General features: G+C 55.5%; 6 protein-coding genes across 6 annotated transcripts; 2 read left to right on the forward strand and 4 right to left on the reverse strand.

Annotated features, from left to right (window-relative positions):
• Window positions 1-713: 713 nt before the first annotated feature.
• On the reverse strand, window positions 714-1,248 carry IWZ02DRAFT_469254 (GRIM-19 protein; the record flags this gene model as incomplete). The annotated part of the gene is made up of 3 exons (XM_066768701.1): window positions 714-774; window positions 822-974; window positions 1,091-1,248. 3 exons carry the CDS (start codon window positions 1,246-1,248, stop codon window positions 714-716), a joined length of 372 nt encoding a protein of 123 aa, XP_066622787.1.
• Window positions 1,249-1,535: 287 nt separating this feature from the next.
• On the forward strand, window positions 1,536-2,768 carry IWZ02DRAFT_354265 (tRNA m(1)G methyltransferase domain-containing protein; the record flags this gene model as incomplete). The annotated part of the gene is made up of 1 exon (XM_066764274.1): window positions 1,536-2,768. A coding segment is annotated over one exon (1,233 nt), but the record flags the coding sequence as incomplete, so codon positions are not given.
• A 2,541-nt stretch (window positions 2,769-5,309) lies between these two features.
• IWZ02DRAFT_376601 (uncharacterized protein) lies at window positions 5,310-6,251 on the reverse strand (the record flags this gene model as incomplete). The annotated part of the gene is made up of 2 exons (XM_066764900.1): window positions 5,310-5,454; window positions 5,512-6,251. The coding sequence occupies 2 exons, from the start codon at window positions 6,249-6,251 to the stop codon at window positions 5,310-5,312; spliced, it is 885 nt and encodes a 294-aa protein (XP_066622789.1).
• A 410-nt stretch (window positions 6,252-6,661) lies between these two features.
• On the reverse strand, window positions 6,662-8,600 carry IWZ02DRAFT_449896 (thermophilic desulfurizing enzyme family protein). Its single transcript, XM_066767431.1, has 3 exons — window positions 8,013-8,600; window positions 7,493-7,966; window positions 6,662-7,401 (listed from the first exon to the last, which is right to left on the reverse strand). Exons 1-3 carry the CDS (start codon window positions 8,330-8,332, stop codon window positions 6,870-6,872), a joined length of 1,326 nt encoding a protein of 441 aa, XP_066622790.1. The 5' UTR covers window positions 8,333-8,600; the 3' UTR covers window positions 6,662-6,869.
• Window positions 8,601-9,832, reverse strand: IWZ02DRAFT_449899 (S-adenosyl-L-methionine-dependent methyltransferase). Its single transcript, XM_066767432.1, has 2 exons — window positions 9,358-9,832; window positions 8,601-9,312 (listed from the first exon to the last, which is right to left on the reverse strand). The coding sequence occupies exons 1-2, from the start codon at window positions 9,609-9,611 to the stop codon at window positions 8,649-8,651; spliced, it is 918 nt and encodes a 305-aa protein (XP_066622791.1). The 5' UTR covers window positions 9,612-9,832; the 3' UTR covers window positions 8,601-8,648.
• Window positions 9,833-10,867: 1,035 nt separating this feature from the next.
• On the forward strand, window positions 10,868-12,972 carry IWZ02DRAFT_247148 (Carboxylesterase). The gene is made up of 6 exons (XM_066763131.1): window positions 10,868-11,140; window positions 11,192-11,333; window positions 11,380-11,517; window positions 11,565-11,589; window positions 11,633-11,699; window positions 11,743-12,972. The coding sequence occupies exons 1-6, from the start codon at window positions 10,970-10,972 to the stop codon at window positions 12,904-12,906; spliced, it is 1,707 nt and encodes a 568-aa protein (XP_066622792.1). The 5' UTR covers window positions 10,868-10,969; the 3' UTR covers window positions 12,907-12,972.
• Window positions 12,973-13,366: the final 394 nt, after the last annotated feature.

The raw sequence follows: 13,366 nt of genomic DNA on the forward strand, positions 1-13,366 counted from the left end.
TGGACGGTGTCTTGGATTCATTTAGGGGCTGGTAATCGTTGTGAATGGCAGTCCAATCAACTGTGAACTTGAATTGAAGCGAGGGGGATGCGAAGCTAATCTAACAGACGGAGTGTACTCTGAGTGGCTCGCGTTTGATTTGAGCTTGATGGCCCAATGATCGTCCCCGAAAATGGGCGAAGAATCAGGCACAATCTGGTAGAAGGCGGTCTCAGTTTTGACGCTTTCAACGCATCATAACCGAGATCCTGAGTGCAAGTGTTTGAGAGAATTAAAGGGTCGTTCTCAGAGGAGACGATCGAAGATGGGAAGTTTTCGTACGTCTTGTGGGTATCGACGTGCGAGCATCCGACCGTCTCTTCGCAGAATCCAAGCTCGACGGTGACATTGCTCTGCCCCAAGTTGCGGTAGGTGTGCGGAGGCTCCTGCTCACCCCGGAAATTCCAATCCCGGACACTGTATACAACACGTCTCTTATCGCAGTTAGTGAGGACCAAAAAGTGATCAATGGCAACGTTGAGTATTGTAAACTTGCGGACACGTCAGGGCGAATATCCGAAAGGAAACGGCAATGTGAACGCCAGCCAGTCGATGATTTGATTTTGCTCGCTGAATTGCTCGTCTCGCGACAGCGGATCTTGCCTCGCAGGTTCAAGTCGATGTATACACCCAGCGCCCAAGTCTCGCTCCATACTCCGTCAAAAGCCATCTCTTTATTTCTCCCAGGCAGGATGAACGGTGTTCGGGGTAGCCGCAAAGGTCGGCTGGATAAAGCTGCACAAAGTTTAGTTTCTCTCTTTCAATCACTGCAGGAAACATACCGGTCAGAGTGGTAGACCTTGATTTCCTTGCCCAACAGCTCCTTCTCGCGCGCCTTCTCGGCATAGTGCCGCCTCACCATGTCGCGGTCGGCCTCGGCCTGCAGCACCGGCATCAAGTGGATGCGGGCCCACATCTTCTCGCGCGCAAGCTCACTGCAACAAGAGCATTAGCCAGCCATCAAAGACGAAAAACAGATCACGATTTCCGCGCCAGTCAAGTGTCAATGCATGCTCCCAAACCTCTCCACACGTAAATTGTAGGCCCTTACTTTTTCTCCCTAATACCCTGGCCCATCCGGTACCATCCATAGCCCATGGCGATGCCGACGCCGAGCAGATACCAGCGAGTAGCGAATGGGCGGGCGGGTATGTTGCGCTTGTATTGGACCTGCTCATAGCCGCCCTTGGGAGGCAAGTCCTGAGGCATTGGAGCCGATGAGGAGAGGGTACGTGTGCCCTTGGAATGAGGTGGATGAAAGAGCGGCTTCGTCGCCTGTGGGAGAGGTGTGGTGGTGGATGATGATGTGGAGAGAAGAGGGACGTGGGGATGATGTCCGTGGGCTGAGTGCGAGCGCTGTGAGAGGTCGCCGGGCAGGAGCGGTGGATGCCGGGGTTCCTGGAGACCGGGGTGTGGAGGTCCGCGGTTCAGCCGGCCGGTCTCTTGATTTTTTGACAGCTCCACCCTCACACCTTCACCAACCTATACTGGCAACAATGGCAGACGACGAGAGACCCAGCAAGATGCAAAAGAGGGAGCACGACTCCCCCGAAGGCGAGGCCACATTCGCTCCCTCCGAGCAGCATGAACCTAGCATCGAAGCGCATCAACCTGAGATGGACGTCGACGAGCAGCCAGCAGAAGAGACCAACGACGCCTCCAACGCGAACCCCTCCAAGCCAGGCCCACCGCCAGGCATGACCAAATCAGCCTGGAAGAAGCTGCGACGGCAACAAGAATGGGAAGCAGGGCGCGAGCAGCGCAAAGTAGTGCGGAAAGAAAAGGCCAAGGTACGCAAGCAGCGAAAGCGCGACGAATACGCAGCGCAGCGCGCCAATGGAGACGCAGAAGGCGCAGAAGGAGCAGCACCGCCGCGTCCACACCCTCACAAGAAGGAGCGGCAGGCGCTGGAAAAGGTGCGCAACCAGCGCGCGACGCAGGTCCCCGTGACGTTCGTCTTTGACTGCAGCTTCGACGACTTGATGATGGACAAGGAGCTCAAGTCGCTGGGGCAGCAGATCACGCGTGCGTATTCGGATAATCGCAGCGCCCCGTATCGCGCACACCTGGCCGTGTCGAGTTTTGGCGGGAAGCTGAAGGAACGCTTCGACGGGACACTAGCTGGACATTACAAGGCATGGAAGGGGTTTCGCGTGTGTGAGGAAGACTATGTGGAGGTGGGAGAACAAGCAAAGCAATGGATGGCGGATCCCAAGACGGGCGGAGTGGTCAAGGGCGCGCTGAAAGAGACGGCACGGCCAAAGACCGCGGACGATAACAGCGGCGAGAATAAGGAAGACGCAGACGACCGCGACGCCCTCATCTCCCAAGGCGAAACCATCTACCTCTCGTCCGAAGGCACCGAGACGCTTCACACGCTCAAGCCGTACCACACCTACGTCATAGGCGGGCTGGTTGACAAGAACCGCTACAAGGGCATATGCCACAAGCGGGCGACGGAGCGCGGCATCAAGACGGCCAAGCTGCCCATAGGCGAGTTTCTGCAGATGAACAGTCGCGCCGTGCTCGCCACCAATCACGTCAGCGAGATTATGCTGCGGTGGCTCGAGTGCGGCGATTGGGGCGAGGCGTTTATGAAGGTCATTCCCAAGCGCAAGGGCGGGCAGTTGCGGAGCACTGGCGAGGAGGAGGATGGGGAGGGAGATGGAGAGGGTGAGGCGGAGGCGGACGCTGAGACTGGCTCGGAGGCGAAAGAGAAGGCGGAGGATTTGCCCGTGATGGAAGAGAAGGGCGATGCTGCTGCGGCTGTAGCTACAAAAGATGTCGAAACGGCACAGCACAGCTGAACTCCACGGCCGCATCCTCCTTTTCCATCCACCCACCCAGCCAGTCAGACGACTCCTCGCAACTGTGCATGCACTCTTTCAAAGTAGCTAGAGGCCGCAATTATAAAACAACCATTCCATTCCATCAATAACTATCACCCCACGCGCACTGCTACCTCATCAACCACAAGACCAACAGCTCTAGCCTTGTTACGCTTCGCCTCGCCTTTCCTTGCCCCTGATACTCTTCAACATACACAAATATCCACCATCAACATCAACATCAACGCTTCCATTATCTCAGACACAACAAACGACCACAAGCTTCCCCTCCCCTTGTCTCTGCCTTCATCCTCCTCCAGAAACGTACCAACGCAAGACATGCTATCTAGGCAGCACATCCATGCTCTCCATCCATCCGCACCTCTAGTCACCTGCGCCGCCAAACGTGAATAACGGCTGCTGAGCTGCTTGCAGATCCACAGATATCCTAGTACATAAAACAGCGCACGCACTGCTACACGTAAGTGGTAGCGTATTATCTCAACCTTAATTACTACCGCTTGCTTGCTACTACTTGCTTACTGAGGCAGCAAAACTGACAAGGTTAGAACTGGGCTGGGGCGTTTAGTTTGGTTTGGTTTAGTCTGGTAGGGGTACCCGGTGGGGGTATGTTAGTCTGATTACTCGCGGCTACTCGCTGATTAATTAATTGGTGAGTGAGGTGAGGTGGAGATGGGATGTTGATGAATCTCAGGACGGAGTTAAGTACATGGTGCTACTACGCCGTTCTATTCTATGACCACACTAAACACCTCCATCATGTTAAAGAACCACGTGCATTTATTCTCATCACCTTCCAATACAACAGCATCTAATTGCACTGTCTGCTATTGCTACTTGTTGGCGGGTCTAGGGACATAAGGGTCCGGCGCGAACGGAAGACAGTTGAACTTTTTGAACAAGACGGCGCCACGGCCCACACCACCACTGCCACCGCAGTTATCATGTCTGCGATGATGATGATGATGATGATGATGCGACCGCTTTGCCTGCCGAGTTAGACTCAGTGGTTACGCTTCTCCTAGTGGTGGTGGAATGTCGAGGGTTTATATACCTTCTTGAATTGTGACGGTAAGGCGAGGAAGAGGGCTGGGTTGGTTGGGCAGAGCTGAGCGCGTGTGACCACACGACAGACTGCTGCCTCACAGGAGGTTGCCCGCGCTCGTGATATTTCCCAAGGCTACCTAACATGTGTCTGACCCATGACATCTCCACCTGTGACTCCGCCTGTGCTGCCTAGGCGAGCCTCACGAAAGCAGCTTGTGACGTCCAAAGCTCGTAAGTCTTCTGGTGAAGGGGTATATAACCAGCTCCCTCTCCTCCATCAAGAACGGCACCATCCTGAACAGCGGAGCCAGCGTCCACGAACCGGAGCATTCGTGGAACAATTACAAAAGAGATACGCACTGCTTTCGCTGCGTGGACATCATGGATTTTAACAGATTTACTCGGGGAGGGAGCGGCCGGCGCTCGGTTCGGTGTTTCTGTGAGTGCGCCTCTTGGATACGCAGTGGGATTGTCGTCATCGTCTATCGGTGATGATGAGGAGGAGGTTGATCGGGAGCTAGCGGTGGTGATGATGAAAGGCATTGTAGCTTATTGTAGCGCAGTCCAGACATAGAGGAAGGTGTATGTCGACAGCATGGCATAGAAGTCTTGTGCCCCATGATCTCAACAGAGGGAAAATCTGGGGGCGAGCACTCCAAATCCTGCCGAGACAACCAAGAACTCGATAGCAACCAAAGGTGGTGGAAAAAGAAGAAGAAAAATTGACATTAGACACATAGTCAACACCGAGGTAGTTAACGTCCAAATATCCTCAAGACTCAGGTAGATGCGCGCAACCACGCGTGCCCAGCGACGCGCTCGCGACTCACACACTCCACCTCGAACATCGATTGAAAAATCAGATGAGAAGAAGAACCCCAAAGTCAAAACAAAACACCAAGTCCAATGCCATCATCCACCGCCCTTCAGCACAGCAGGGCTAGAAAGAGAATTCAGGAAAGTGCCAGACAATCTGACTACAGTGCCTCAAAGAACGCCGTCAAAGGATCAAATATGATGAGAGAAAAAGGGTATGACATCAAAATGAAAAAGAAGATGAGAAGAAAGATCAAAGTACGTCCCTGCCGTTGTTCTGCTTGACTGCCCTGCCCATCTGTGTTGCGCCCGCTCCCTGCCTGGTGCTGCACTTTTGTGGTGTGCGCCCGTCAATCAATCAAACGCCTAGGTATGCTTTGCTGCTGCTGCTACTGCTGCGCGTTGTTCTGTCTGGTAAATGTGTGGTAGGTAGAACGTTTTCGCCATGACAACTCTCTCGCCCGCTCGCTAGCACAAAGAGGAAAACGACTGCAGATGAAAAGAGGCAGAAATGATAAAAAGAAGGAGAAATTATGGCGGCGTGGGATGTTGATGTTATTAGATGCCAATATACCACAGCTCGACGCCCAACACGTCGAACTTGTTACCCTCGTCGCTGAGCGGCTCGTTGCCAAATGTCGGACACGAGTCGGACACGCCGTTTTCGAGATTGTCGTCGAGCCAGAGGCCGTAGTGGCCGTCGCTATACACCGTGTCAGCCTTAACTCCCTTTCCCTGTTACGTCATAAGGGACTCTTACCCTCCGCCAACGCTCAAAAACCCCTGCTCGCAGAAAATCATGTAGTCGTTGACGCCGCTGTACGGAAAGGCCTTGAAGCGTATGCGCTCGGGGGTGCTGGCGCCGCTGCCTTGCAGACTGGTTGCTCCACTCCCATGGAGGTGATGTTTGGGCTGGACGACGCTCGTCATGCGGACGGCGTTTGTAGTGTCGGCGCTGGGCGGCGGCGGCAGACTGGCCAGAGTCGGCAGCGAAGGTAAAACATGTGCGCGCCACAGAAAGCACTCGCCTGTGCCGTAGAAGTGTGGTGAAGGGTGCGGCGGGTCCGACAGATACGCGCCAAAGACACCGCCGCCTCCGTCGCGCACGACCAGCACGTAGCCGCCTCGTTTGCCCCGCAGCTCAGATACAGATTGGTACAATGTTGAAAGGCTGACGCCGTCTTGCTCGAGCGAGTATACGAGGCGCCAATCTTCGACGAGCTGCAGCCGTGGTGGGATAAGCAGCCGGATTTCTTCAGCGAGCTGGCGCGAGAGCAGGCGGCTGCGTTCGCGTGTCGTGTCACTCCAGCCAGACAGCGAGAGCGGGGTCAAGGGCGGTGGCTGAAAGGGCAAAATGTTGCGGCGCGGCGGGGTGTAGAGGCCGGGGATGGTCGAGGTGTTGGGCTGGAGGCCGCCGTTGGTGCTGTGGCCGCGGGGCGCGGTTGGATCGGTGCTGATGCGCCGGAGGAGGCCTGTCACGGTCTTGGAGACGGGGTACATGAAGAATGAGGCGGCGGAGAAGACGTCGGCAGGGTGGAAGGGGAGGGGGAGGGCGGAGGTTGAGCTGGCGGGGGTGGATTCGGCGGGGGATGTCGAGGCGGGAGCAAGGTGGTCAAAGTCGTCGTCGTCGTCGTCGTCGTCGTCTCCAAAGTCAATGAGATTTTCGGATTGGTCGAACGCGGGAGGATGGTGGTCCGGCCTGGGCTTGGTGGAGAGGTTGCCAGTGGAGATGTCTGAATCTGGTTCTGTGGCCGAGGACGCCATGGTGTGAGTGTGCGCTGATCGTTGACTTGCGGAGCAGTTGGTGCGGAGTACGGATACTAAGATTGATTGAAGACGCAGAAGAAGCAATCACAGAGGGTGCGTGGCGAGGCTTGGGATAGGGAGGGGAGCAGGTGGGCAGTGTTGTGCTCGTAGGTGTGCAGGTAGTTTCATAGCTGCCAAGCAGAGCCACTCCCGCCTCCCGCCTCCGCCGTCCGCTTGTAGGGCTGAGCTTTTTATACCAAACTCTGTCGTGTGCTATTTTTGATCTCTACAACCAGACTCCAATCGTTCGCTACGGAAGAATTCATAGACTACCACATTCTCAATCTGTCGACTGTCATTGACAAAACATCCTCAGGTATACCACGTCGGCTCCGGCACCTCGCCCAACAGCGCAAACCTCCCCAGCTCGCGATTCTTGTACGCGACCGGATCGTGCAGCGTGTGCGTCCGCAAATCCCTCCAAAAGCGATCAAAGCCGAACTTGCGACTCGTGGCCTTGCTTCCCGTCACCTCGAAGATGCCGCTCGTCACCCTCAAGCCAGTGTCGGTCGCGACGACCTTGACAGCCGCCACTGTCTCCGCAAACTCGCCGCGCTCCCGCGCCGTCAGCGCCCCGCGATTGTCACCTCCCTCATGATGATAGTTGTATGTCTCGTACAGCTGCGTGGCTGCGGCATTGGCGCGGTCAGCGAGGGCTGCGGCGGCTGCCAGGTGAGCATGGAAATTGCCGTATCGCTCGAGGATATAAAACTCATCCAAGGCCGACGTCTTGGGGTCGGCGCTGTAGGGCCACGGGCGCGTGTGCTGGCGAGTGTACGCCGCGGCGGTCGACAGAGCGCCCTGCGCAATGCCAATGTAAAAGTTGCAAAAGACGAGTTGGATTCTGTGGCCGAGGCAGTCTTAGCACCGTTCAGCTCATCTAGAATGGGGCGGAATAGCGGCGCGTGCAAGAGGAGAGCATGGGAAAGACTAACGTGGGAAGCAACAGAGACACAAAGGGAATGTCCAGGACTTGTGGAATCCGCCGCTTTGTTTGGGGGTTCCAGCCAAGGGCATCCGTCCATGGGATGACGACGTTTTCAATCTTGACGCTGCCGGACTCGGTCAGACGCAGGCCAACATTGTCCCAGTTATGGGCGAATTGGATGCCTGGCTGGTTTGTGTTGACAACGGTGTAAATGTTGTCTTTGGTCCCCTCGAGCACGCCCTCGAAGACGGTCAGATCCGACACCACTCCTCCAGTGTTGAAATTCTTGAAACCATTCCAGACGAGGGTATCACCGTCATCCTTGACGCTCAAGTCATTGTCTCGGGGGTTGACGGCGCCTCCCAGGAAGAGATTGTTGGAAATGATGAATTCCTGCAGAGCTTCGGCTTGATCTGGGGTCCCGACGAGATTGGCTATGGCCGACCAGTAGAGATGGTAACCCAGCAGCATGCCGATGGAGCTAACACTGTGAGCAGACATTGCATGAAGCTTTCAGAAGCACTCACCCATCTCCCTGGGCAACCTCGCGGATGAGCCTGTATCCAACGTGCCACGGTTGCTCTCCTCCACCGTAGCGCTTGGGACCAAGTGCCTTGAGCAAGCCCGAGTGCTTGAGCAAAGCGACCTCCGCACGAGGCGACTTGTTTTCCAAATCACGCTGAACGGCGTCTTGCCTCAGCACCTCCTTGACCTCTGACGCACGAGAGAGCCACTCGTCGTCCGTCTGAGGCAGCTTGGCCCATTGCGAGCGATACTTTTCATACACGGCCGGATCAGAGGCAGGAAAGTGGCCATTGGCCGAGCCATTGGAACCGTTTGAGGCCATTGTGACGAGGACTAGATGGGAGAGCAAACTAAACAGCGGCAGATGTCTAATTTACCACGTCTCGAACCCTGCATGGCTAGCGACATCTCGCCATTTGAGCGGGCTATGATGCCGCGAGCCATGCCTCTCGAGCTGCAATTCGATCGGCGACCTGCCGTCATCAAGCAGTGGGGAAAGATGCCCCTCAAGCAAAAGTCAAAAGCGAGGTGCTAGTAGGTTGTTTTGTCGTGATTGTCGTTGTCCCGCGCTGCGCCAATGACGCAATTCTCGTCGGACTTTGCTCATGCTCCGTCAACACGTGAATTGACTACATTATCTAATCCGTTGGCTTTCTTGCATAACAGACATACATGTCGTGGTACGCATGCACCTTTGGATCCTTTACATTCTCCCTCAGCTCGTCGATAAAGGCCCTTGCCTTTTCAACCTCCCACCCCAGCGCCCTTGTCGCCAACGCCAACGTCCAGTCCTCCGACCCGTGCAGCAAATGCAGCCTACTCCAACGTCCAATTTCTTTCAGCTTGGGATCCGCCGGCCACTGCCCGTTGGGCCACACGTACTCGACCTGCTTGACGTCCTTGAAGCCAGCCTGGCCCATCCAGCCCTTCATGCGGTAGATGACGTCGCCGGGCTTGCCAATGACGGCGCAGGCTCGCGTGCTCAGAGCAGCCATGCTGGCCATGGCGCTGCCGGCGGGGATGCTGCCGTCGGGAGACTTGAATTCGTGGGCCATTTCGACGTGCTCAATGTAGCCGCCGGGTTTTAGGCATCGCAGGGCGCGCGCATACAGCGTCGGCCATGAAGCAATGCATCCAAAGAGGCTGCGGATGTGAATGAAGTCGAAGCTGTTGGGCGCATGCGTCCACTCGTCGCTGGCATCGTCGAGCTCAAAGCGGCAATTACTGGGCACATATGTCGGCTGAGTGGGTGACAGGTCGGTGCCAATGACCTCTGCCGTTGGATTGCGTTCGGCAAATTCGCTGCAATGGTGAGTCGATTGCATCGAAACATTGATCGAGACGTACATTGCCCAGAGCCCTGTCCCGCACCCAATGTCCAATACTTTGGACACTCTGCTGGGAAGCGGCGCCAGATGTAGTCTGTCGTCCAGCGTCCTCAACCACAAATGGTGCGCAACGTCGAGATGCTCCTGCGCCTTTTCGTCGTTGGGGCCCCAGTACGAACCATCCTTGTAGGCGTGATAGCGTCGACCATTTTCAAATCTGTAATTGAAGACACTCGATGCGATGCTAGTCGTGTCGCTCGCGCTGTCGTCCATGGTGTTGATGGCCGAAATGACCGGCTCCCATTGTGGGCCCGCATCGCCCGTTAAGAAGTGCAGTTCCTCTGCCTGCCGCCATCACACAACGAATCATGGCCCAAGTCCCTGGGAATAAAAAAGGTCGCTTTATTGAAGCTGCCAGGATGGCGGAGCGCCGTCGTCACCCGGCTGGCCGAACAAGCCGTGCGCGTCGCACCGCAGCGGCGGCAGAGTCGAAGAGTGGGAGGACATCATGCCATTCGCACAGCGAGCCTGCTCCGCCTGCTGGCCCCGCCACCCCTGGACAACAACTGCAGAACAACTGATCTCGACATTGCTTCCTTTTTGTTGTTGATGGGGTTTTGCTCGCACATCGCCCGAGATCGATCTTCTCCCCGTTGTTGAGATAACCTTTTTCCTCGTTGGCCTTTGCACTCTTCGCACGACGCTGGGATGGTTTTCGCCGTTCTTCCTTCAATGCCCGTTCTCGTCACTCGGTCCTCTTGATTTGCTGTTCGTATCAGAAGGGTCCAGAAAGAGCTTGGGACAAGCCGAGGCAGCTCGGGCGCTACAGGGCGACAATCCAACGCCATCGCGACGCAAATCCAGTCCCTCCCTCCCTAGGACATGGTCTGTTGAACCACTGCAAGGCCTTGAAACACCAATGCTGCTTTCCAGCGTTAGGGCTCGTCTATCATCGCGACTCACCGCTGTGACGTCTGCGCAGCGAAAACAAAATAAACCTACCATCAACAGTGAGGCGGATTCGTGCAAGTCACGTGAGCGGATGGTGCATCCCAGAGACAAAAACTTCCATGGCTCCTGATGAGGCTGCAAATCACAGAGGTTCTTTGGCAAAAGTCCCGGAAAACAAGACTCATGGCAAATTGGCCTTGAAAGCTCCGACGACTCACCGCGGGAGTACCTGAGCCAACAAGGTCAGGGATGGAAGCAAAATCGCCTTCCAAATTTAGTACCTCCCCGTTACCACGTCTGTTTGGTAGAGCGCGGTAAGACATCGTCCTCTTTGAATTTGCACATCATCGCTCCCATTAACGCCACAGCTTCACAGCAAGCCACTCAACCATCTTTGCCGCAGTTTCGTTACTTACCATGGTCAATCTCTCGTAAACCCCAGCTGGGGCAAACCTTGTCATCATCGACAGAAATAAAACAACCATGGCCGATTGACCACAGCCACCAGTGCTCAACATGTGGCTGTGGTAAATGAACACATACACCTCGACGACTATTGCAGCTGGCGAGAATGGAAATGGGCGCCAGAAGTCGCCAAAGGCATTACAAGACGCTCCATCTCCTTTCTGAAAAGTCGTTTCTGCTTTCAGTTGCTCTTATTTATTTCAAACACGTTCATCATGTCTTTCTGGTCTCTCGTGCATCTCCTGTTCGCCGCCACGGCCGCTCTGGCCGCCACGCCTCCGCCGGGCATATCTTTCCCAGGTGGGACCGGCGTCGCAGACGCCTTGCCCATCCTCACCCTGCCATACGCCTCCTATCGCGCCAAGTCGTACAATAAGGACAAAGATGTGCGTTTGTGTCTCTTGTCGTCTACCGCCGTTGCTCACGCTTGACTGCAGTACTACCATTTTGCCAATGTCAGGTTTGCCGCCGCACCGATAGGGGGCTTGCGATGGCAGAAGCCGCAACCGCCGCCCAAGGAGACCAAGTTGCAGGATGGAAGCGTGGGTTCGCAGTGCCACCAGGCGCAGACTAGCAACTGTGTGTGTCTTGCAATCAAGCGGAGTGTTGATGTTGATTTGAGTAGTCCTTTCATGGTACTTTGAGAACCAGCAGCCGGCTTCGGAGGACTGCCTGTTTCTAGACGTTTGGATTCCGGGCAAGGCCGTAAGGGGGGAAGTCAAGGACTTGCCTGTTTTGAATTTTATCTATGCTGGTGGATATGGTGAGTTTTTACAATTACTTGACGAGTGATATACTCACGTGTTATAGTCTTTGGATCTAAAGACTGGTTCTTGTAAGTCTGCTGAATGCGTCAGAGACGCAACTGACACGAAAAGATACGACACTGGACTGTGGCTTGAGAATTCGGACAACAACTTGATATATGTCGCTGGCAACCACCGAGTAAGTTATTCCAGCTAAATACCAATAGATGCTGATTTTCTAGCTTGGTGCTTTTGGTTTTTTGGCCGGACCAACAGTCGAAAAAGAAGCCACTTCGAACTTGGGCTTGCACGACCAAAGGGCTGTTCTTCAATGGATTCAAGACTACATTTACCTAGTCGGTGGCGACAAGAACAAAGTCTGTCCCTTGGGACTGTCGTCAGGAGCCAGCTCCATCATGTTCCACGTGATAGCCGAAGGGGGCAAATCGAATCCACTCTTCCAGCGGGCCATCCTAAACAGTCCGGCCTTCTTGCCCATCTATGACGAAACGAGCATGGAGACTTCGTTTCAAAACTTTGCAGACAAAGTGCAGTGCAGAGGCAAAGGCTTCGAATGCCTCCGCAAAGTGCCCATCGACGCTCTCCAGAAAGCAAATCAAGACACGGTACTGAACGCACCCGTCGGCCAATTCGGCTTCGGCCCAGCCATCGACAACACCTTCATCCGCGACCTCCCCCTGAACGAGCTGCGCAAGGGCAACTTTGCGAAGGGCATCCCGCTGCTAATCTCACACCAACAAAACGAAGGTCTCATCTTCGTCCCGAGCGTGAAGTCGGACAAGGACTTTGACAACCTCGTCGCCTCGACCTTCCCCAACCTGACGGCGTCCGGCAAAGACCAGCTCAACGCGCTGTACCCGGACAAACCAGGCCAGTCCGCCTTCCAGCGCACCTCGCACCTCATCGCGCACTTCGCCATCAACTGCAACGTGCGCGCCATGGCGGCCGCGTATACGCAAAACGGCGGCTCCGTCCACGTCTACCGGCTCTCGGCGCTGCCGGCCGTGCACGGGCAAGACACGTTCATCAATTGGCTGCGCGCCGGCATCTCATTCCACAAGAAGCTCGACTTCAGCGCCGCGCTGCACCTGGACGTAAAGCCGGCGCTGTCGGTCGACGTCGACGTCGACTTCAGCAAACCGCTGCACCGCGGCATCTCGGCCAAGGTTCAGAGCCTCATTGCCAGTTTTGCGCGCGATGCGGATCCGAACCGGTGGAGGCGGAAGGGCATGAAGGAGGTGCCGCCGACGGAGGTCATGGATGACGGGCTCAAGGTGCTGGATTTGGGGTATGAGGAGGAGACGGTGGAGACGGATGGTTTGGCGCCGAAGAAGCAGTGCGATTTCTGGGCTGGCGATGTGTGGACGGGGAGAACGCCAGGGTAGAGGACAACCGGGTGTAGATGGGAATTGTTTTCACGGGCCAAACATTTTGTAGGTACATGTAAGTATACAAACAGACTGACAGGCAGCGTTCGTATTCTAGAACACGCAATCGACATTCACCCGTTCACCCGTTCACCCTCCACCGATCGCAGCTTCTCTCCAGGACAAGAACCATCGTCCGGGTCGCCGCACGTAGGAAACACGTTCCCGCAGCAGCACGAACACCGCGTCGAGGCTTACCACTTCATCATTTTCTTACCCCTTTTGCCGGGGCGAGACTGGCCTGACTCTCACTCCACCTACATCACAGGCACATGTTTGTCGAATCAGTCAGGACGTCAGTAGCAGTCGCGCCCAACTCCGCTCGCTCGCTTTCGCTTCACCCTTTTGATTACCTATCCACCGTATCCAACCAAGCCCATCCATGGTTGTCTCGTTTCTACTCAGTCACCACACCGCC

The sequence above is a fragment of the Phyllosticta citriasiana genome (genome assembly GCF_038021145.1).
Source record: "Phyllosticta citriasiana strain CBS 120426 chromosome Unknown IWZ02scaffold_6, whole genome shotgun sequence".
In the NCBI taxonomy this organism is placed as follows: domain Eukaryota; kingdom Fungi; phylum Ascomycota; class Dothideomycetes; order Botryosphaeriales; family Phyllostictaceae; genus Phyllosticta; species Phyllosticta citriasiana.

What these genes read in the sequence shown, in the direction of transcription:
- IWZ02DRAFT_449899 (XM_066767432.1), bottom strand. Translation starts at nt 9,611, where the DNA reads ATGGACGACAGCGCGAGCGACACGACTAGCATCGCATCGAGTGTCTTC. An exon ending in GGGACAGGGCTCTGGGCAAT is followed by an intron (nt 9,313 to 9,357) that starts GTACGTCTCGAT and finishes TCACCATTGCAG; the next exon opens with CGAATTTGCCGAACGCAATC.
- IWZ02DRAFT_247148 (XM_066763131.1), top strand. Translation starts at nt 10,970, where the DNA reads ATGTCTTTCTGGTCTCTCGTGCATCTCCTGTTCGCCGCCACGGCCGCT. An exon ending in CGTACAATAAGGACAAAGAT is followed by an intron (nt 11,141 to 11,191) that starts GTGCGTTTGTGT and finishes GCTTGACTGCAG; the next exon opens with TACTACCATTTTGCCAATGT. An exon ending in ATGTCGCTGGCAACCACCGA is followed by an intron (nt 11,700 to 11,742) that starts GTAAGTTATTCC and finishes CTGATTTTCTAG; the next exon opens with CTTGGTGCTTTTGGTTTTTT.
- IWZ02DRAFT_449896 (XM_066767431.1), bottom strand. Translation starts at nt 8,332, where the DNA reads ATGGCCTCAAACGGTTCCAATGGCTCGGCCAATGGCCACTTTCCTGCC. An exon ending in GAGGTTGCCCAGGGAGATGG is followed by an intron (nt 7,967 to 8,012) that starts GTGAGTGCTTCT and finishes TCACAGTGTTAG; the next exon opens with CTCCATCGGCATGCTGCTGG. An exon ending in GTGTCTCTGTTGCTTCCCAC is followed by an intron (nt 7,402 to 7,492) that starts GTTAGTCTTTCC and finishes CCTCGGCCACAG; the next exon opens with AATCCAACTCGTCTTTTGCA.